The 23,478-nt window shown below is 45.1% G+C and overlaps 1 protein-coding gene across 5 annotated transcripts in view; it reads right to left on the reverse strand.

The window, feature by feature from the left end:
- The window catches only part of LOC142796382 (MAM and LDL-receptor class A domain-containing protein 2-like), a 154,586-nt gene extending 132,739 nt beyond the window's left edge, over positions 1–21,847 (reverse strand). For 2 of the 5 annotated variants that reach the window (XM_075886850.1, XM_075886846.1), the window contains exons 1-5: positions 21,489–21,847; positions 17,809–17,936; positions 16,270–16,550; positions 13,444–13,534; positions 2,594–2,731 (exon numbers count right to left, since the gene is read on the reverse strand). In XM_075886850.1, coding sequence (XP_075742965.1) covers positions 2,594–2,731; positions 13,444–13,534; positions 16,270–16,550; positions 17,809–17,854 — 556 coding nt within the window. In that variant the 5' untranslated portion in view covers positions 17,855–17,936; positions 21,489–21,847. The remainder of the gene's footprint in view (positions 1–2,593; positions 2,732–13,443; positions 13,535–16,269; positions 16,551–17,808; positions 17,937–21,488) is intronic. The other 3 variants (XM_075886848.1, XM_075886847.1, XM_075886849.1) reach the window with 3 other exon arrangements.
- Between the last annotated feature and the right edge of the window lie 1,631 nt (positions 21,848–23,478).

A 23,478-nucleotide genomic window follows, 5' to 3' on the forward strand; every position in this document is an offset into this window, starting at 1 on the left:
GCACCAGGGTGGACAAGCTTTCTCTGGTGAGGGAGTGCGTTACGGGCGGTTGTCAACAGTGAGGCCACAACCCAAAACTCGTTATGCACTTCCATCATCACGCGGATAATTTTTCTTTATAAACCGTTGGAAACTGGGAGGCACCGTGATTCGAACCACTTGCACAAACCACGGTTAAGGATGTCATAGTTGGACTCTAGAAAAGGAAGTGGGAAAGAGCCGGGCATGTGGTGCGAAAGCTGGGTAACTGCTGGTAATTAAGAGATACTGGCTGGATTCCCAGAGAAGGCAATCGGGTTAGGGGAGACAGAAGGTTAGGTGGGCAGATAAGATTAAGAAGTTTGCGTGTATAAAGTGGCAGCAGCAAGCACACGACTGAGGTGACTGCCGGAACATGGGAGAGGCCTCTGTCCTGCAGTAGACGTAGTCAGGCGGATGATGATGATAATGATCATGATGATGATTTATTAGTTGCGTGATGTTACGCTTCAAGCGTCGGCGGCAATTTCGACACCCCCAATGCGCATGCTCACTCCTCGCATTTCGTGTCACTCGCTCGCATCTTCTGCCAACTACTTGCTCCCCCACCCTTTCTTGCTTCACCAGGCCGACGCCGGCATTGTATGCTAGTAAAAACTGACTCTTAAAGCTGCATAGGTGTACATTGGGCACCCGTATATGTAGACACTACACCGCACATCAGCATGCCACCACTCGAGGAATGCAATGCTTCTCCTTTATTCAATAATTAAGATTATTAAAGACGAAATAACAATTTGGCATTTCTAAATCTTACCCAAATACGGAACCTTCACGTGATACCCCGCTCCCCCGACTCTATGACGCATTTTCTTGAATTCTCCCCGTGGGATGATTCGGGTGGCATTTTTTCCTTGACTTTATTGCTATAGCAATTATATGCACACTCTCGGCTGGATTATGCCACCGGTGTCGGTGCCTGCATTGACGACGCCATTACTCACCACATATGTACACGTATCTATATATATGAAAACCTAAGAAACGAAATTGATTCAGATAAAGACCCCAGCGTTCGGAATTGAACGCGGTGCCTCTGAGGAGTTTTCGAGGCACTAAGCTCTGAGCCACGAAGGAGCACCTCCTCCAACGTTTAAAAGGAAAGCTATTCATATCGACCTGTTACCGCTGATGACTGGCATCTCGGAGGGAACAATCATGTTTCCAGTGTTGCCAGCAAGAGAGCGATATAAGCGCGCCAGCAAGATAGCGATATAAGCGCACGTCGCCATCTTTTAACGAAGCGATGGCGCACGCTCTCATCTCCCAAGCCTATTTTGCCCCGTGGAGAGAGAGCAGGGTGGACGCTCACACGCGCGCTCATCTCGGGGTGGGGACAATGGTACATCTTAGCCGGCCTAGGACTTTCACAAGAACGATTCTGTTGTAGTTGCTGGGCGCACAAAGTCACTGCAATCATTGCTCAGTGCCCCCTTGCGAAAAGGGCGCGCTTTTGAGACACAGCGAAGTAACAACCGAGACAATTATTTGCGTTCATCTGTATCTTTGAGTAGGTTTTGTGCGTCATTTGTGCTTGAGAAACGAGGGGGAACATTCTGATCTGCTTGCCATTTTAAGCGTGAACTTCCAATTCGTTGCTGTCGCATTCATTGTTACGCCTTTGCGGAAAAGCTCCGAGTGTTTTGTTTGCAAATATTTCAAATTATTGCACACAGCCGACCACACCAACACTGTGTACGCACTTTCTGCGAAGCTGTCTTTCTAAAGCTATACCACTAACATTGTAATTCCGAGAGCTCTGGAACGAGTTTTCGGTGTTTAGGCATTGTTACTAACGACTTACATTCTAGCCCACTCTGTGATCGAGCAAGACACTCTTCCCGATACGAGAAAACTTATGTGGGGACAGTATTAGATATACTCAGCTGTGTATAATTTGTGTAAATGCACGCCTCCTTTTCCTATATGAATTTCTCGGCTAACTTAGCCTAACGTAAACTACCTCCTCTGCTTTTCATATTTGAAAAAAGTGAGCTCTTTTAAAATGTGTATTGCCTTCCGATGGCAGCCTCGAATCGGGAACTGTCTGCGGCAACTCGCATTGGTTTCTAAGAAGCTTTTATTGCACGAGGACTTGATAATTGAGAAGCAGGCAGTGCGTTCGGTGGTGTCATTGGTCGAACTAAAGAAGCTTCAAATGTGCCACATTAAAGCGATTCAGAAGGCCTTAGGCGGAAGCCTGTGAGTTTGCCAAGACGTCATTTTGCCCGAGAGGCTTTCGCAAACTGTATTGCATGCAGTGAAAGTGTAAATCATCTGCCAGGCTCTTTCGCAATAGTCTATTCTGTGAATGGCTGACAGTGTCATTGCAAAATCTTACTTCCTTTGTAGAGCAGACAACCGACCCCACTTACGACTAACAACAGTTTGTGAGTTAGATAAGCTTATAATTCTAGGCTAAACAACACTGGCAGATTAGAATGCAAGGCATTCTTTAACAGCTGGTTTCATATTCTTCGCTATCCTTAAATGTGCATGACATCATGCACAATTCCTGAATTCGCAGGGCACTTTGATCGGCTATTTTACTTACCCATAAACGTGTTTGTTGAGTAGTCGGTGAGAATTCCACGTTCGTGCTTGTCTGCAAGCCGCCATGTGTCGCTACCATTCCCGAAGCTGTATCCACACGCGTCTCCCCAGTCAAAATCGCAGGAGCCGCTTTGTGTCTCTGAGAAAGAAAAAGAGGAAAACAACGAAAACATAAAACTGGAGGAATGTATAGTTCGTCAGTCGAGAACTTTGCTAGAAGCTCCTGATGAGTGTGAGCCGCCACCAGCCGCTACCATAGGCAACGTTCCAGTTTGGGCGAGAACATGGTGGTGTATCGCTATTTCTCGGGCCCTGCGGAGTGCCTTTATTTGGTGGTTTAGCTCCGAACTCCTCAGTGCCTCTTGCCGGTTGGACTCACTGGTGGGTGGTCCCAGAGGTAACGTGCGACACTGCCAGAGCACGTGCGAGAGTGAACAATAAAATCAAAGCACTAGAATTTTCTGAAGAAAATAGTCACAGGAAAAAGAACCATGCTGCCAGGACTAGATCGGCGACTTTGCAGGTACCTCTGTGCAGAAAACAGAGCCAAAGTAGGGAGCATAACGAGGACAAACAGCAGCGCGGACTGCTTGATTTGCCAAGTAAAACATTCAGATTTTTTTTCAAATATGGACAAAATGAGGGTCAGTTGGTGTGAGTGCCAGGCTTTTTTGCTTTCTCTCTCTCTCTCTCTCTTTGTTTCTTTCTTTAAAATTCTTTCTTTAGTTCTCTTCTTTCTAAATTTACTCCCTCCATGTAGAGTGTAATTTCGTCCAGGTAAAATCCATAAGTATTTTTTGAATGTGCCGCTTTTCTTTTACCAAGCGCACGCTCTCTTGCCACTTCTTTCAGGACGATAGTCTTTCTTGGGGAACTTCGCCGAAAAAATTTTGGTCTGTCTGTCTGTCTGTCTATCTGTATATTTGTCTGTTTGTCCGCCCTAACGATACTCCAAGCGGCACCCAACGGCCAGCCCCATCCGCAGTGTCCGCCAATATTGCTCAAGCTTTAGCGTTCATAGTTGTGTGATTGTGAATTAAAAAGAAAATTTTGCACATAACTGAGGCGCCATAACAACACTTCGATATTTTGTAGGCCTGCCTTCATAGTAGAAGCGACACACACAAGTAACTCTAAGGACTGTAGCTAGCGATCATCGCGCCGCGCTGACAGTGCAACGCGATGCTCAAAAAGGTAAGTGTTTCCAACGCTTTGCTATGACGACACGGCGGTGGCACCTGCCCGTCGCTTTGCGTTCTACACCTTATCACCTCTGAGACAGGCACGCATCTTTCTCTGGGGGCGCACATGCCTTCGTTTTCAAAGATAACAGCCAGATGGCCCTTGTGTCTAACGTGCCTCGATGCGCTCGTTCGATTACGCTACACGCTTTGAGGCACTCTTACGTAGTGCCTCCAGAATACCATTCACCAATTTTCTTGTGCAGAGCATCAAATAAACGTTTTGTTTTCTCTCTCCAGATGCAAGGGTATCGTCTTTGCAGGATAACATGCAAATTAGGGGTAAATGATTTTGCTTGTGTTTTCAACTCTCACCGATGCTATCCCCTAGCGGGGACGCTAGCGGGCGCCAGAAAGCTCATAGGGTGAGGGTGGTGGCAAACATTAATAAATTCAGCAGATCCCACGCACCCAGGGAATTGATGTTATGGGAATTGTGCGGATGGAAGATGAAGGTGGTTTATTTTTTTTCATCAAGACGTTATGAAGTGGATATATATATATATATATATATATATATATATATATATATATATATATATATATATATATATATATATATACATATATATATATACCTGAGGGCTCGTTTTTTCGTGTTTTGACACAATATTGATGAGCTCTAACAGACAGTAATGCCAAGGAATGTATAGGGGAAGTTATTAGAACCAATGGAAGGTAAATAAAAAAGAAAAGTGGGTGAAAAAATAACCAGCCGTGATCAGAAATCGAACCTACGACCTTCGAGAGCATCGAACGCGTTATTCGAAGGTCGTAGGTTCGATTCCTGCTCAGGGCTGGTGATTTTTTCACCCACTTTTCTTTCTTCTTATTTACATTCCATTGGTTCTAATAACTTCCCCTATACATTCCTTGGCATTACTGTCTGTTAGATCACGATATATATATATATATATATATATATATATATATATATATACAAATCTCCGAGCACTCGCTTACGTTCAACAGTCGTGTTTGCTTTATATTAGCAGTTGTCGACAGTTGCGTAACGATGCCAATGGCAACACGGATATTAGCAGCACCAGAAGCGGTAAGCTGATATGAAGCGCTGATGTTGTCGCTGGTGTGCGCGAGGATCGTAGACCTCAACACTGCTACTTCAGCGGACGGTGCTTAACTACAATTTGCGTTAACCCAACATGATACCTATAGCATAGGAGTAACTATGTAATGTCTATAAAATCAGAGGGCTAGTACTGCAACAACAATTCACTTTACATGAAGACTAGGGTCTATTTGAAAAGTATATCCTTGGCTTGGCATGACTTTGTGGTTGTAGAAGAGCACTTCATTGCCACGTAGAATACTAGGGTTCGATTCCAGCTGGGAGACTTACATTTATTGCTTGCATTCGTCTGGTGAATGCTACCTATGACAGCTTAGCACTCAAGCAATGAAGTTACCCCTTTGTGTTCACGCCGTTCCTTGGTATATGTAAATGATTATCACCTTTAGCACATACCCGTATACTAGTGGCACACATACCCTGAGTATGTGTCACTGTTATGTGGAAAGTGTATCATGACGTGCGCGAAGAGATTGTGACATTATCCATGTTTTGGCCAACGAGTGGTATTCATCAAACCATGATACCCTCCGACACTAGTTTTGATATTGTAATGATCGGCCTGCCTGGCTTGACGCTGCTTTGTCACATGAGACATGGTGGCTGAGCCTACCCTGATTTCTTCTGAGTCAGCACGCCCAAAGATGAACCAAGAGTGGCGACAACAGAGAAATCGTTCTTCTAGTTATCTCAGGTCATCGGCGCCCCTCGTAAGCCCTTTAGACACGCCTGAGCGACCGACGGATTAGGAAGAAATCTTGGCCATTGAGGTGGCTTGCTTTGTCGTCAAGGTGCCCCAGGTAAAGAGACCAGCGTCAGAGAACTGTCTGCGGATGCCTTTCCCACGTTCTCCGTGGCGCCTTGATGCCGCTGTTTCCACAATTTGTGGTCTACCTGGCGCCACATACACATCACTGCAACAGACAACGAAATTGACTTCTACGTGTGACTCAACTTCTTCGTGTTGTGCTGTGTCGTGTGCAGTCTGCCGTGTTTTCTCTCTCGCCATGGGCTGAACTCGACGTGCTTCTTCCCCCTTTTGTGGGTTAGGAAGGAGGTGGCGTTTCACCTTCCCTTTTCGGGGGTGGAGGTGAAGATGACAAACTTCATTGGACAGTCCTGGCCTCCATTGTTTTTTTTTCTGCAGGGAATCCTGGGAAGGCCAGGACATAAAATGCGAGTGCCGAGGCACTCCCGCCAGGCTCTCACAAGCTCGCAGAAGCTCCCATCACGCTTCCTTCGAGAGCTTCCATAATGATACTAAAACATCATAGTAGCACGCTGCCTGTAAATATTGTAATTAAAAGTTACTGTTAACAACTCCGGGCTCTTTTCCTCGAGATCTCCCCGAGACTCTGGCTGGCTCCGGTCCTCTGGGCAGAACACCGGTTACATAAATGCACCCCAAGTTAAGAGGGAGCTCTTGAAAGCACCCAGAGAGATGGATAGATAGATGGATAGATAGATAGATAGATAGATAGATAGATAGATAGATAGATAGATAGATAGATAGATAGATAGATAGATAGATAGATAGATAGATAGATAGATGCCAAAAGTGCTTGCAGTGCCCGAAGAAACGCTTCGCATTTAATACTTGCAGTGCAAAGCAAGAGTGGGGTGAGTCTGAAGGTCCCGCCCTTCACAAACTTTTGATAGGTTCCCTAGCGTGTTAGCCCTGTAGTTGCCGCGGCGGCGCACGCTCTAGCCACCAAAGACTATTGGGCTTGGAGTTCAGAGCAGCCGAGCAGGACAGCTTGCTTCCCAATCTCAGTCTTCTTGGGTAGGGTGGGAGTGGGGTAGGTCAATGGGGTTTGAGGGCCATGGCCACAACATGTCAGAAATGTCACAAGACGTCTCCACGCAGGGTGGGCAGGCACCCATGTAGGCCGAATCGACGTACTCCAATACTGCCGGGCACAGTACACTATTGGTGAGGACTTGAAGAGCCAGTGCTCCTCCGTTCTTTTGAGGTCTTTACGTGGGGGGGGGGGGGAATACAGACAATGTGAATATTGAAAAAGAGAAGTGAACGCTCTAAATGAGATAGCTATATTTGAATTGAGTTCTGGAGCTGGCTGTGGATGAAGCAATGCCCAGTAAGCACGGGCGTGACCGGCATCGTCGGTTTTCTCATTTTCCCTTAACACTTGCATAAGCCGAAGCTCGAACGATAGTACGATGGGTCGGATACCCGGTGAATTCGCAAGCATGGAGAATTTCGAAGGCACGGTATGGAACATACCCTTGATCATTATTGCAGCTGGCGCCACTGGAGTCAGTGATAATGAACCGGGACTCTGGATCTGTGGCGGCCAGTGCCATGGCGATCTCTCTCGCAAATGCAATGTTTGGGGTACAGAACGTAAGGCATTGAACGGTATTGTTTAGGCAGATGACGGCTCCCTTGCACTAACCACCACGGTGCAGGTCCGCAGCATCCACTCAGAGGACACTTGGCTTATGACCATATAGTTGAGAGATAGCCTCCACCCACGCCAGGCGGCGACCATCACGGGTCTCTCAGTCATGTTGTTCTGAAGGGGTCTCACCTGGACATTATTGCGAAGCACACCTCCAACGACGTTACGAAGGGCGCCACAAATCTCACCGCTGACTCCACTGTTACGAAAGACGGCGACGCAAACATGGTCCCGAAGGCGCCACTGCTTCGAACTCCGCCGGGAAGGTCACCAGCCGTTTGGTAGCGTATGTTTCTCAGCTCGCGACTGCTTCTGCACAGAGCTGATAGACGAGCGCACGAGACGACGGTGAGTTAAACAAGGTTTATGTACAGCATATATACAGAGGCATTAACACATCGGCACTGGGGCCGACAGCTTAGAGACCCGAAGAGCCGAGCTCTCCTCTCTTACACATAGGTCAACTGCTAACACATAGCTCAACTAACACATTGCTCTCCTGCTCACATAGCTCAACTGCTCGCGACCTGCCGCAGGGCTTCTTTTATATGCACCGGGTGGATTTTTCGAGTAACCAAATGTCCAACCAGAAGCGCCGCTGGTCGTGAGGTCAGACTTCTCCAATGGGGTCGCCGCTGGGCCACGTCATTCTTTCTCATCGAATCTGGAGCCGCTGCGTTGCACGTGGCTGCACCCAAGGACGAGTGACGTCACCACGCATTGCGTCAGACTCGCCAGACAGGAAGGCGTCGGCTCGCTGGCTGACGTGACTCACTGCACGTGCTTGGCAGAAAGGCGCCGTCGCGTGATGACGCCGTTGAGTTGTTCATCGCGTCAGATGGGCTCGCGTGCTGGCCTTGACACAGATTTCCTTTTTCCGAGGCATGGACGTTCGCTGCGGACTCGCAGGCATAACAAGATCGAAGTGCCGTGCATTGGTGTCATGCACCCGTTCTTCCGTCTGTGTAACCAGGGATACATGTAAACGGGCCAAAAGGCAGCTCTACACAGGCGGTTTACTCATGCGCAAGTATTGATTAGTAAGATGAGGTTCTGTTAGTTCCTCAAACGTGTTGATTATTCCGAGATGGAGAAGACGCGTGCTCCACGTCATTGTTGGGTCATCGAGTGTTCTCTTGTAGGTGCTGCGGAGAACTGCATCAAAGTCAGTCTCATCGCATTTGCGTATTGGTAGTTTGGAATCCAAATATGAAATTTGGATGGTGATAAATACATTAGCCAGCCACAGGGCATCATTGCACGATAATTGTCCTTCCCCCTGTTTAATTAGATAACTGACAAACCGCCTGGCTCAATTGGTCACTCATCTTATGTATCTCCTGCAGGGTAGTGTATATATTGCATCTTTGAGGAAGGAAAACTTCCAGCACATGGATTTCCTCGCGTTCGGCAACTGGTTCCCTATGTAGAGACAGAGATATCATGCTACTGCAGTTTGAAGTGGGCGAGAATGAACAAATATCCATTTGTTCGAGAGGCATTGAGGATCACAACGACGAGCATATTCTTCCACAATAGCTGCCGCTTGAAGCAGCTTAGTCTCGATTTCTTCAGCCTTGTATTGCCCAGATAGTTACGTCATACGCATACAGCAAGTTCTGCAAACCAGTGACATCAGGCCGCCTACATGGTTGCCGTTTGGGAGAGTATAGAGGAGGATCGGCTGGTTGCGAGTGGAGTAACGTTTTTATTTGGGCTGGTCGATATATTCTTGCAACATAATGCGTGGCTGCGCTAAAAACGACCACAAAGCTGAGGTGTACACAGGACGAAAACAAACTTTCAGCTTGATTACGAAATGCCAAAGCGAGCCTATATCAACATCATTCGTATCACGCGCTCTCGTTACGTCCCCAGCGTGACACTCGTATTGGTGACATATTAGTGCTATCTTGCCTTCCAACATGATCATGAAATGATCCTGCACAAACAATTCGTACACTGGCTAAAATATGCATATTTTGACAAAATAAACAAATGTACAGCTATATAAGAATACAAAGAAAAAACTTAAATGCTACAAAAATGGCCACTGCGTGTCCTTCCCACAGAGCAATTAAAAAATATGAATCTCCTTTTGATGAAGAGTCAAAGAAGTCTAGCTTACGCTTTTGTCGGATTCTCTATTAATAAACAAGTTACAAGGAAAACCTCTTGAAGTGCATATTGTTAATAGGTAATCGGAGAAATGCGTAAGCATGTCTTTTTGACTCTGCCTAAAAAAATGTTCATTTTTTAGGTGGCTTTCGGTGAATGACCTCCCTCAGTGTCCCTGTATGTAACATTTAATTTCTGTGTTTGTAGTCGTGCACCTGCATTCCTGCATTTTTGCTCATTTCTTGTCACTTTCTTTCTCTCTCTCTCTCTCTCTTTTTTATATATATATATATATATATATATATATATATATATATATATATATATATATATATATGTGAGATTTAACAGGCAATAATGCGAAGGAATGTATAGGGGAAGTTATTAGAACAAATGTAATGTAAATAAGAAAAAAGAAAAGTGGGTGAAAAAATAACCAGCCGTGAGCAGGCTCACAGCTGGTTATTTATATTTATATATATATATATATATATATATATATATATATATATATATATATATATATATATATATATATATATTGGTTTTTGCCGATCACCTGGAGGAGGAAGAAAAGAGGACTAGTAAGTGCCTGCTCTCACCATCAAGTATTGTAAGTACGCCCGTTTTCTGCCATTCGCCTCGTAACATCATTGGTGCAAGGTGCCGGGTACCCGCCTCACGCAAGACGGAACTTCGCAGCGAGCGTCTTCTTGGACAGACCATCAAGTCGACAGACAATACCGTCGATGCCTCCCCCGCTATGCCGAATTCATAGAGCCACATTGTTGTGACCCACCCACGAGACCTTGGCCTCTTCTGTGGACTGATAATGTGCACGTGGAGAAGTGGCTGGCCGACTACGAGCGCGCTAGCAAGACCAATAGCTGCTATTCAACTTTGATGCTCACAAATGTCAGCTTCTACATTAGGGGTACGGCCAGTGTGTGGTTCGAAACGCGCGAGGAGTAGCTGAAGAGCTGGGACGTATGCCAACAAAAAAATGAACGACCTTTTGGGAAAGCCCATTGCACGCCAGCCAGCCGCCCAAAAAGAACTGTCGTGCCAGGCCCAAACCTCAACAGAGCCATACGCGGTGTATATTAAAAATGTCTTAGCCTTGTGCCGGCCATTTGATAGCCAAATGCCTGAAGCCAACAAAGTCAGCCACATTCTCAAAGGCATCACTGACGATGCATTCCACTTGCTTGTGTATAAAGACTGCTCCACCATTAAAGACATTATCAGGGAGTGCCGACAGTTCGAAGAAGCAAAGAGCCGACGAGTCACGCAGCAATTTGCTCGACTCCGTAACACTTCCGCCACGTCGCCATGTCAAGACGTCCAGATTTAGCCGCCACCAAGTACAGAGAACTTCCTGCGTCTTGTGCGCCGATAGATCGAGGCAGCACTTCCATCTGCTCCCCAGGCTCGTTCTCACGAGGAAGTCTGCCCAACAGAGTCATTATTCGAGGCCCTCATCAGTGAATAACTGGAAAATGCAGGCATCCAGCCAGCATGTGTCTTAAGTCTTTGTTGTCATTGCCCGCTAGCACCCGAGCAGCCGGCTAATTAGCTATTAGGGGTGAAGCACCTGAAGCCATGGGTCCATCCTTGATATTTGAGGTTTAACGTCACAAAACCACCATAAAATTATGAGAGACACCGTATAGTGGAGGGCTCCGAAAATTTCGACCCCCTGGGGTTTTTAACGTGCTCCCAAATCTGAGCGCATGGGCACACAGCATTTTCGCCTCCACCGAAAATGCAGCCGCCGCAGCCGGCATTCACTCCCGCAACCTGCGGTTCAGCAGCCGAGCATCTTAGCCACTAGATCACCATGGCGGGGTGGGTCGGTCCCTCCCAGATCGTGGTACATGACCACCTAGTTCGATGATTCACTCAGCAGGTGTGGACGGACGAATGGACAGACAGACAGTCAGACATACACATGGAAGGACGCACGGAGAGACAGACGGATGGACAGACAGAGAGACAGACAGACAGACGGACAACCCTCCGAAGCTTTACCCCACTCATTATCATTCACTCCTTGAATATGCTGTGATTATTTTTGGCTGGATGGTAGACTCTGATAGTTAGGCTAGGACATGCTCAGACCAAGCTATTTACGCCAATTCATGGTAAGGCTGAGGTAAGTACGTCACATCTGATAAAGACTGTGCTAATAAAGCCATGTAAAGCTAGAACCAGGCTAACTAAAGCATGCTAGTTGGTGAGCCAAATAAGCTCTGCTAATTATTGCAATGTTAATCATAGGCACTCCTATTAAAAGCGTGCTAACTAGCCCTAACTAATATGATGACAATTAGTGTCCTGCTCATGAGGATTATGTTCAATAGCTTCATACTAATCATGGATTTGCTAATTACGGCCAAGGTAGTTTTCTTTTATTTGAAGCCTTATCAAGGAAGATAAGACAGCTCCGTGTAATGTTCGTTAAGCTCCAGCCAATTAGTACAATCAAAATTAGGACAGAGCTGATGCAGTTTTCACTTTAAAGCCGACCACGCACACGGGTAGACGAGCAACCTAAAAAGCGGCAAGCAGCTAGTTTATCAGAAGCTCCTCTATGGCTCCAGCCTTGCACGAGTAGTGTAAGCTCACCAAAATATTTTACATAGAAAGGAGCTGCTCTTAGCCTTCACCGCATCAAACGGGTGACAGCCACACCGGCACCATGGGAGTCCCGATTCAACAGGGGCCTTCTCAGAATCAATGAGTTTGTATGCGAGTTTGCGCGTTGATCAGTTTAATTGACAGACGCCTCGCGGCAAAGATCGGGTTTGCCCACCACGTTTTCTCTCGCCGAGAAGCAGTGCTCACGTCGAGCGGCATGATTAATCTATCAGCTTTATCGCGCTGAATATGCATACACGCACGCATAAGTAAAAGTGATACCACCATGCGACTGTGATGCCTCGCATTCAATTCCACCGCGCTGACAAAGTATCCACTCACAGCCACGTTGCCCCCATGATACGAGCACCCCTGGTGATGACCTGTCCCTATATTTATCTGCAACGTTTGATAAAGGTGAAACTGACAGCACGAGAGTGCTGCGTCTGCACCCTGGTGCCTTCAAGAGTGCAAATTTCCATAATGCAGGTGAAGTGAAAGAACCTGTTCGAAAGAGGACAAACGCCTATGAACACGCCTGTGGGGATTACCTTGGCAAAACGACAGCGGGACAATCACACTGACGACGCTGCATTGCTAAAATGCTGACGGAGGGGCGGCACAGACGCGTTCACACGTGCTTTTTCTTCGATAAACGCCGCAAATGTCCCACACGCGTTGCCAACACCAAGCGCGTTCTTGTAGCCATTTTTATAAACGTTGCTACCACGCGCTTCGCTCTGTCTTCATGGCATGGTCGCCGCAGAGCGAGCTCGGAGCAAACAAGTCTGCCAGAAAAGCTCGGCTCACCCGGCCTAGCACCCCTGTTTTGTGAAAAAAGCGTGCTGCTAACAAAAAAAAAAGAACAACTGCGGCAGTTCTATGGCTCCTTCATGTATACTTTAGGTGCACGTTAGATAACTCAGAGGAGGGGAGTGGGGCGATTTTTGGAGCCCTTATCACTACGGCGTATTGCACGCTCAAGTAGTACTCCTTGATCTCGGACATTTCATCGCTCCATAATGGAATAATTTTAGCACGATAACGCGTAGAAGTTAATGCTTAAGACAAGAGTGGCGAGTAAGTTAGCACGGTGTTTACTCGCTGGTAGCGCAAGTCTCTTTTTTTTAGAATTTCGCTACTTAGAGTCGACCCTCCCAATAAATTCAAATACTGTAACTGTACTTTTTTTCTTCCAGGACGCAATGAATAGGCAACCTCTCGTTAAAATTGTGGCCGCGTTGAAACTAATTACACATGAACTATCTGACTACTGAATACCTAACTGAATGAAATAACGACTAAACTAATTAAGAAATAACTAATACTTTAAACTTACCAGGAGGACATTCTCCGCTCTCCACAGAAAGATCGTCCAACGCAAAGACTTCTTGCTCGGGGAATAAGTGGACGGCCGACTGTATGCTGATCTGCAAGCATTATTAAGACATCAACCAAACTTTGAAAATCGTTACGTATGTCCCGCAATCTGTTTCTAGACGCATACGGGAAGATAAGTTCCATGGCTATTACAAGATGTACTGCATGCATAAAGAAATTACACCATTTGCCACTAAAGCGAACCATGAGTAGCATGCAAAATAGCGCATGGGTGACGAAGTTCTCTTGAGGAAGGACACCTTGCCTGATGTTAACGCGTCCTTGCAAGCGGGTCACGCCATGAATTCTCTCTAGTTTCCGTTGCTGTTACTTGCCCTGAACTTTTGTTGGAGCACGCCAACGCCACGCGGGTTCCTCGCCTCGCCGCGTGGGAGCACGTAGGTTAATTGCAAGTTTGCAGATTCTCGGCATCTGACGGCATCACGTCACTGCTGAGAGAGCGTAAGGAGGAAGGGCCACAGCCTTTGACACAGGCATCCACACAGGTCCAAACATACTAGCGTGGGCCAGATACATTTCGACTACAGAATAGAACGCATTGGTTGATAGCGCGTTTTCAAAATCTCCTTCCCCAATGCCTCCACATGGTTGCTAAGAGACTGTAATAGACAGAGAGGCAACAGCGCTTTACCCAGCCACTTACGCAGGCAGGAACGCGCGAGCGCGTCAGCGCGTACTGGCATTGCCTTGGTCAGTTGTTGCGAAACGTAGTAAGGGTGGGTATGCACATCGGATTCAGCTTCGCTGTGAGCTGCTTGGAATCTAAAATTGTTAACGCAAAACCTCGTGGAGAGCTGTGGTCACAGCGATAATCTTTGAGGGTTCACACAGCTTCTTGCTGAGACAAGAACTCTCAAACCTTTACAACAAGTGCTGCAAACGTAGCTATATTTACAACCATATCAACCTCTCTCTGGCATTGAATCTTTGATGTCACACAGCTCTTGTCCGGGACGAGCGCTGTAAATATTTTCCGGATGTAACAGTTTCTGTGCACACACCCAGGAGCCTGAGAGCACCGATGAAGTTCATTCAACTGAAATTTTAGCCATGTCGAAATCCGTGTAACTGAAGGTTTACACCAAAGCTGCACGGGAGAACTTCCAGGTATATTTGGAAAAACGGAAATCTTGGCAACTTCGCAAGAATGCAAATAGGAGCAGGTAGTGCAAAAATGCGAACACACAAACCAGGAACAGATAAATAAGACTAGCGCTAACTTCAAACTAAATGTTCTCAGAATCGCCTCTATTCTTCAATAAGCAAAGGCGAAAACACTACATCGTTGCCAAAGAAAGAAAAAATCATGCCACTTTTTAACGTGTTTGGAGTGCACATCATGGTCGGACATATGGCACGTTTAGAAGCCAGAAGCGCATGCTTTAGTTCCCGAGAGTGGTGGTAACCGTATTCGAAACTCTCACGAATACACATCTAATATGGCGAGCTATAAATTCAATATGGCGGTCGTTGAGATGATCGCTCAGGAAGAGACGATAGCGACGACAGCGAAAAGTACACTTTCAGCGAAGACTGCAATTCTTTGCGCTTCAGTGGCTGTTAGATTTATGTTTTTGAAAAATTAGGGGTGCTAACTCACTATATTGTCTAAATATTGCCGGGTGGCATATTGCGGAAATAAATATTCGTAAAATTGTTATTAAGGCCCACACGTATGCTCTTGACATTGCTGGCTGCACGTAATAGCGCACGACGCTGCACGAATTTCTGCAGGTGTGAAGGTCATGAAAGCGCTTCCCAGACGCCTCAGAAGTGTAGTGATGCAATGAACGTTTTCAAACTGGTCCTTTCATTTGGTTCTGAAAGCGGAACGCATCGAGAAGACGAACTAAGCGCGAGAACTGCAAACCTAGAAGTTCCTGTACTCGTGCAGAAAATGGGCGCTGCATACATTCACGGGCCTTGGCTATTAGCCTGCTAAATTTAACTCTCTGATGGCTGTTTGGGGCGCTAATTTGAATGGAACACTTAATTTTCTTCCCGGTGTATATAGGCTGCGAGCAGCGAAATCAGTCGGCTTTTTTTGTTTTCGTTTTACTTCCCCCTTTGCTTGAGAAACTAAAAGGGTCACGGTAATATCTAGACCGTTCACAACGTTGAAAAACGACCACAAACGCGTGAAAACAAGCTGCAGCGTCTGCTGTTCAAAGTCGGCTCAAAGCTTCAATCATCTCAACAGAGCTTCCGCCTGCCACCTCTCAGCAGCGCCACGGTACCTGGAAGTTCCGAATACGCCTGGTTTCGTGCTTTGCCTTCGAGTAGTAGTCCTACTAGTATTATTATTAACATTATTACTATTTTATAGATATTATTAATATTTTATTAGTATAATCGTTATCATTATTGGTCCTAATAATAATATTAGAAGTACGATTACTGCTATTAGTAAAAGAAGTAGCTTGCTTGCTTGCTTGTTCCTTTCTTTTGTGGCTCTCACCCACTAAGGGGGATTGGCCAAGAAGCCGGTGGTTAATGCAACTAAATACCTATAGATTTTCTAGATTAGGGGAATATGATTACTGTGTTTTGACTGTGAAATGATTTGGCGCAATGTAAAAAAAAAAGAAAAAAGGGGGGGGGAGAAATAATAGAATTTGTTGAATATCTGTGGTGGGATCGTTATATGAAATTCTCCTGAAAGCTGAATCATTGCAGTGTATCAGCTAAATAATAAGTGGTAGCGTGACTAGTAAAAAGAAGTAGCTCTAGCGTTGAAATCAATATAAGAAGGGCGGGCACATACCTCAATTTTTTCATGGCGTCTCTCAGAGTACCGCACGCGCTGCCATTGTGCGGTCATGTCCCTCGGAGGGATGTAGAACACGGAATTGTGATATCGAGCCCGCATCCAGTAGGGACCCGCGTCCACAATGGTCGCACGGAAGCTGGCTTGACTATTCAAAGATCCCGACTGGTGGTACCAAGCCGTGAAACAAAACGGTCCTTGCATAGTCCTCGTCAACTGGGCCTTGGCGTTATGAATATGCGCTTTCTCCACCACCGCATAAGCACTCCAGCCGTCCTCTGCGTGGTGACAGAAGAAAACGAGAGTTGTAAAAAGGCATGAATCATCCCACCGTCATAGGAATCGGTATAGCATGGAAGAAAGACGTATGCCTAAATACTTTACTGTTAACTGTATATTGATGTGAGAGCTTTCATAATAGCTATTGGTGCACTCTAAAAATTTTTACACCCATAAGAGTGTATTTGCTTTGTCCCATGGGCAACACCCTTTTAAGGTGTCTAGGAACACCCTAAACAATAAGGTGTTTAGAAACACCCTGAAACCGTAGGGTGTGAAGAAACGTTACACCCTACTTTAATAGGTGCTTATGAACACCCCTAAACAATGGGTGTTGGATGAAGCTACACCCAAGCGAGTGGGGTGTAACACTAAAGACCCTTTGAAACGACGACAGTTATATGGATAAGCATAATTGATCAAATGAAGCGGGATTAACGGGACAACAAAAGCAGACACAGGAGGTGACACTTAGTCTTGTGTGTTGAGGAGAGCCGTTCATAGCACTTCATTCCATCAAATATGCATCACCAACTGGCCCAAGCCTCAATTGTTCTCAGGGAGAAGCATATATGAACCTTCTCTGCGGCTGACAGGGAAGAAGGAAGATACTGGTGTCCCCTACTGCACTTATAGCTGCATGCATGCAGCTGATAAAATAAGGTGCCATGGTCTTGAATGAGCTGCATGAGACCAGTGTATATATATATTGTACGTAGACTGGGCCGAAAACGACGAAGTAAGACGCGGAAGGAACTTACACACACACACGCACGCACACACTCACACACACACACGTACCACAGCACAGTAGTGCAAGCAGTAACCTGTAGCGTAAGGTTCAATCAAACATAACGCCGAAGCAAAAAAAAAACAAAAAGGCCATATGTTAACATCTGCCTTTATTATAGAAAAACTGCAAGTCTGACAAACAGGACTCTGATGGCATTCTGCAACATTTTGAAATATCTCACGTGACCAAGTTTTTATCTCTCTGTACTAGAAATTCATTGTTTTCCATACAATAAATCTCCACAACTTTCAAAAACATTTGCGCTAGTCGGGCAAGCGACTGAGAGGTATGGCATTGACACATATACAATAGAAAAAAAACATGTAGAAAGATTAAGCGAGTTTCTGGAGTCACATTTACAACCTATTACACCTCGCAGTATAAATTTCGACATTAAAAAAAGAAAAAAATCGACAAGGTAGTGTAATTGGGGTTGTATTAATGCAATGTCAGTGTTGGTATACTTCTGACTGCAAAACCACAGCTCGTCACTGATGCTTGCACAATCATCTTCAGCTGCTGAGATGACTGGTGCCTTCGGCAGAAGTGGGGGGAAGCTGTTCTTTCAGTACAGGAAATTCAATCCCGGAACCTAAAATAAATACACAAGGAACAATGACCAAAATTTCACAAAGAGTGCAACATACAGTATGCACTCAGCATAACTAACTGCTTTTTTATGTGTAAATATAAATTGAGTGCATAGCAAGCATATTAAGTGGCATCGGGGTCCACTGCAGTGAGAAATGCTAGAAAAGGTATGCTGAGCAATAAACGCCATAAAAAGCGCGCTGTGGCAGAATCATTATACCTTTCCTGCCGTAGATATGAACCTTACAGCACCCTTTTAGCTTGCTCGCGCAGGCAAATAAAAAGGTGCTGCTCCAAGTTGATAATGTTCCATTAGCTGCATGCATCGACCAATCTAAGTGATGTCAAGTTCTATGCTTAAGTATGCATCAACACAGCTGCATGTGTATTTCTGCAGATCTACCATGGTACTCATTCGATTAGTTTATTAAAAGGAATACAGTGCAATGCGCAGCAACATACACATATTTTATCTGTATTGCACAAAAGCACAATTCCACTGAGCATACATGACGGTATGCGCATTGAGAAGGTATTCAGTGCAGGTAACTTGTAAAATTAAGTACTGTACAGTTACGTATTAAAATACGAATGATACTAGTGTTCTTGAACTGGCCTCACATTTACACGATTATGTAATGGAAGAATTGGCTATTGGGTCATGCCACGTCAGACGTCCCAGCCAATTTGGGGAGCACCTCAAATGTATTCGAAAAAAATCGCGCTGATTTACTGCATTAAGAAAGGTAACTGCTAGAATATTTCGCAGACAAATATGTTTTGGTCACGTGGCTGCCTCCAGAACTTCCCGGAATCTCGTCTGGATGTTTGTGAAAAAAATTATTTCATAAGTATCTCTTCTTCCATGCTAAGTTTGGTCTACAAGTTATGTGAAGGGCTTGCGAAAAGTGTTTGAAGCTCAGTAATATTATTACCATTTCTCGACCACATACACCTCAAATAATTTAGCCGAAATGTGTTATATCTGCATTTTTCTAAATCAATACTGCACTTTTATTAAATAACTGAGGAGTGAATACTTAATCCACATAAGGTATATTTGGCGGAAAAAATATTTTAGACCTCTCAAACTGTCAAACTTTACGAGAAAAATCGCAAATTTCACAAAATAGTTGTTTTGCCTATAATGAGATGCAACTTGCACCATATAGTGGTTGAATTAAAATAGACTTTGTACTTAAATTGAAAGCAAATAAACAGGTCTTTTCATGAGCCAATTTTTGTCATAGCAATTTATGTGTTGAGGAAAAGATCACAGCATACCCACGGAGTGAATGATGATGAGTGGGACGTAGCGTTCGTCCGTCCGGACGCACAAACGGATGGACAGACAGTCTGACGCCAGTATGGACGGACAGAAAGACGGACAGACTGACGGACAGACCGACACACGGAAGCCCGGACGGATGGATGCACAGACGAACGGACAAAAGCACAAATGTACGGACGAACGATTCGCCCCACGAATCATTATTTTGTCCGTGTATATGCTGTGAAAACCACTAACGCTATCTATTGTGCAACTCATCAAGTGGCTACATGATACTAGTACGACTACAGAGGAGGGAATGACCCACGGCCTCAAGAGCTTTGCCCCTAAATGATTTTTCAAGGCCAAGTTCCTCATTTGCCTTTTGGTCATACGGAAGCCGACGCCTCGAAGTTCTCCATTGCCGCTGATGGGCAAATTCAAAAAGTATTTTATTCCTTGAAATAGGAATTGTAACGATGAAACTTGTCACATACAAAGAACTGTTTATTTGCTTTCAATTTAGGTAAAAGGTGATTTTTGATTGGACCCCCACATGGTGCAAATTGCGTCTCAATACGGCCAAAAATGACAATTCGTGAAATGAGTGATATTTCTCGTAGAGGTTAACAGCTTAAGATGCCTAGAAATATTATTTCATCAAAATATCTTTTCTGTGAAGTAAGTAGTCACAGCTCAGATATTCGTACAAAGTGCAGTATCGCAATGAGAAAATGTAAACATAACACACTTTGGCTAAATTCTTGCAGACGTATGTGGCCAAAATTTGTGTTAATATTGCCGAGTTTCAAACACCTTACACAAGCCCAGTTACTTAACATGTACCAAACTTCGTATAAAAAAAGGAGCGGGACTTGTAAAATATTCTTTTTTTCACAAACAACACTCAAACAACATTCTGGAAAGTTTGAAAGGCAACCACGTGACCAAAAACGTTTTTCACCGAAATATTCAAGCAGTTCACTGTTTTCAGTCCATTAGATCAGCACAATTTTTTTTGCAAACACATTTGCCATAGCCGCAAAATTGGCCGGGAAAATTCCAATAAAGTGACCCTGTTACCTTCACTCAATGACCATTGCATACTGCTAAATTAGGGCCATTTGTTTCAATCAAGCTGTCAGGGTGAGAAAGCATAACTCCTTCCCGATGCAGCATAGGCTGTTCAGTGGCTGTGCGTGTTGTGTTCCCAGATAGATATGATGCCCAGTCTTACATTTTGACTGCAACATATGCTTAGATACTATGCAGTATGTATAACGTTAAAGTGTTTTTGTGTAACAAAAAACTAATAATACGCTTCACATAGCGAAAATACCTTTAACATTTGAAGTACTTAGCGAAGTTAAACGCCACAGCGAGCCGATGGCAATAAAACTCTGAATAACAAGAATATTTTGAAAGTTACACATGATGGAAACGATCTGAATAAAATGTGCTCGAACGTTAGCAGTTATGTTCAAACAAGCGTATGCGCTGTTCAAGTAGGCAATTCGACCACACACACAGACGAAAGGTCTGTTCAAACTAAACTCCAGCTTCAGTGATCGATCCGCTACACAGGCACGGCTGTCGGCAGTGTAACGCTACGTTGCGGGTGAACGAAAATACCGGTGAAGACAAATTTAACGAAATGGAATATATTAGCAAGTAGGCAAACTTCGCGAGGCGCACCTAATGCGAAGCAATATGCTGTGTTGTCACCCGATGCATCAACCCGAGTTATCACGGTAGTGTTACCGCACAAAACCAAAAAGAACCGAAAAGAACGACATGGACACCATGCCCTTGTTTTCCGTTTTCGGTCCTTTTATGCAATAAAAAAAAAGAGAGTAAATGAACTACCAACATGCCCAAGCATATGCGTCTTAGATACGGTTGATGCTTAGAGCTAACAGGCGCCGTCCCCACACATGTATTAATTAGTAAACTAAAATTAATGTGCATAACGAGCGGGCCCCGTTAAAAACGGCTGCCAACAAAGGGCACCGCAAAAATCTGTTCAATTTCTTCGCTGAACCTCACCGCCGCACGCTCACTCTGCTTTGTACTCCAAACAGTCTAAACGAACAAACAAAAAAACTTGCCGACATTCACACTTCGCCATAATCCCCGTGAAACAGTTCGGACAAATATTCTCGCTAAGTAAACAAATGCTGATGTGTCATTAACTAGTTGAAAACAAAATTGTTCGAAGGCGTTATTCTCGTGCTCACGCAGTTAACGAAGCTCTGAACAGAACAACGTGAGAGCGGTACTCACTATTTCACTTTGAGGGCTCCACAATATGAATCCACATGTCCAGTCTTTAGGATGGTGCACCTTCGCAATAATCAGCACTGACAGAACACACTGGTGGAGCACAGAGCGCAGGCACATTTCAAACCAAACACCGACTAATAAACTCTACCGATCGAGAAGGCACGCGCACCACACGCACACACGCACACACGGGAGGGTTTTTCGCCAGCGCACGCAGTGACAAGTAAGACGATGTCGGTCCCTTTCCCGCGCTGTGCGCCCGGCGCGCAGCAATACCGGGCAGCCACGGGGGAAGGCGGGCAGCCAAGGTTGTCTAGGCGACGAGACTTGATGGCGCCTTGTGGCGTTCTCAGACCGGCTAGATGCGGTTTAACGCTAGCTCCGGCCCTCTTCTGATAACGCGGGCGCTGCTTTCTTTCTTTTTTTTTGTTTTTGCGGCAGTGATTTGTTGCGTTCTACTCGTTCTTCAACAGTGCATCTGAATCGCAGTGAACATTGTGACGGTGCAGTGCTTCCAGCGCGAGCTACTAGTCGGAACGCGCATTTGTAATATTCAGCAGCAATATTTAGCGCACCTTCACCGACCTAATGTAGTGGATTTTGGTAAAAAATCTAAGCTGATGCTTTTTGCTTAGCTCTATGGGTCTTTAGGGACTGCACATTCAGGGTCACGCAGGCGCTATTTTATCAGCACTTTCATTACAGTAAAGACATTGCAACATTGCATGCATCGGCCGTCACACTATTCGATGACAACATATTGCCACGTGCGTACTCCTAGGAAGACGAAGGCGACTGCGCATACGCGCACCTGCACGCTTTTATGCAGCAAGCAATAACAAGAAAGAAGAGGAAAGCTCTGGCGCGCAGTAAATAAAAATACTGACCTTCTGCTACTTTCTCAACCTGTTAAACACTACTTCTGTCTTCTCGTAGCGACAATACATTTGTATTTAGCTTACACTCTTTGAACAAGACCGCAGCTGAAAATGATTTCATCAATGTTGTTTTCTCTCTACCTACAAAGTCAAGGCTTTGAGCGAAGCACGTCTGCTGGGGAAGTTACATAAATAAAAAGAAGGTGATTTACACACAAAAAAAAAATGGAGAGAGAGAACTAGAGAATGCGTTTTGGCTCCCCTTAGGAGAGCTTTGTTCGCAATTTAGTCAACAAGGCTTCCGTCATTCTGAGCAAGGCGGCGTCAAGGTCACCGAAATGTCCTTATTCTGCATTTTTTTTTCTGGTCGGTGTCCTCTTCCTAATTTCCATGACGCACTTTTAAGGACACATGAAAAGGACCATTCGCTACAGTAATTAACTAAAACGTGCCTGCTAAAAATACATGACGTCAATGATTTTAAGGGACCTGATGGCCTGCTAACGTGGTGGTTATGGCTAAACAACAGTGCTGTTATTGTTTTTTTTTGTTTTTTTTTGTAGGTGGCGCCGTTTTATCTCCAGCTTTAAAAGCTCCGATCTTATGGGGGACGGGGGGAGGGGGGGAGTGTTCTATGCATGGCTACACCAATGTGCGCAACATTACCTTGTTCAGGCAAATCAGTGCACTTTGTGAGTGTTGACTTATCACGCAAATGACACAGATGAAAGAAACAGGTACAGGAGAATTGGCCCTTACTCTATTGATCAAGTGGCGCTCCTATTGTATCTTCCATCTTATAGTAGTTTTCGTGCTTTATCGATGACAACTGCGTTTCGGTCACATTACTTCCTGCTTCGATTCATCACTAGACTCACAAGCAGCTAGTAGTCGGAGCCTTACTGGTTTCAAGATGGTTAATGTATACTAACAGTATAAGCAAAACGGCCCGAAAATGTCGTGCATTTGTATACCCTTGTATAGGCACGTGTGCTCAGATTTGGGTGCACGTTAAGTAACCCCAGGTGGTCGAAATTTCCGGCACCCTCCACTACAGCGTCTCTCATAATCGTATGGTGGTTTTGGGACGTTAAACCCCACATATCGATGAA

Source organism: Rhipicephalus microplus, chromosome 2 (genome assembly GCF_043290135.1).
Source record: "Rhipicephalus microplus isolate Deutch F79 chromosome 2, USDA_Rmic, whole genome shotgun sequence".
NCBI classification, from domain to species: domain Eukaryota; kingdom Metazoa; phylum Arthropoda; class Arachnida; order Ixodida; family Ixodidae; genus Rhipicephalus; species Rhipicephalus microplus.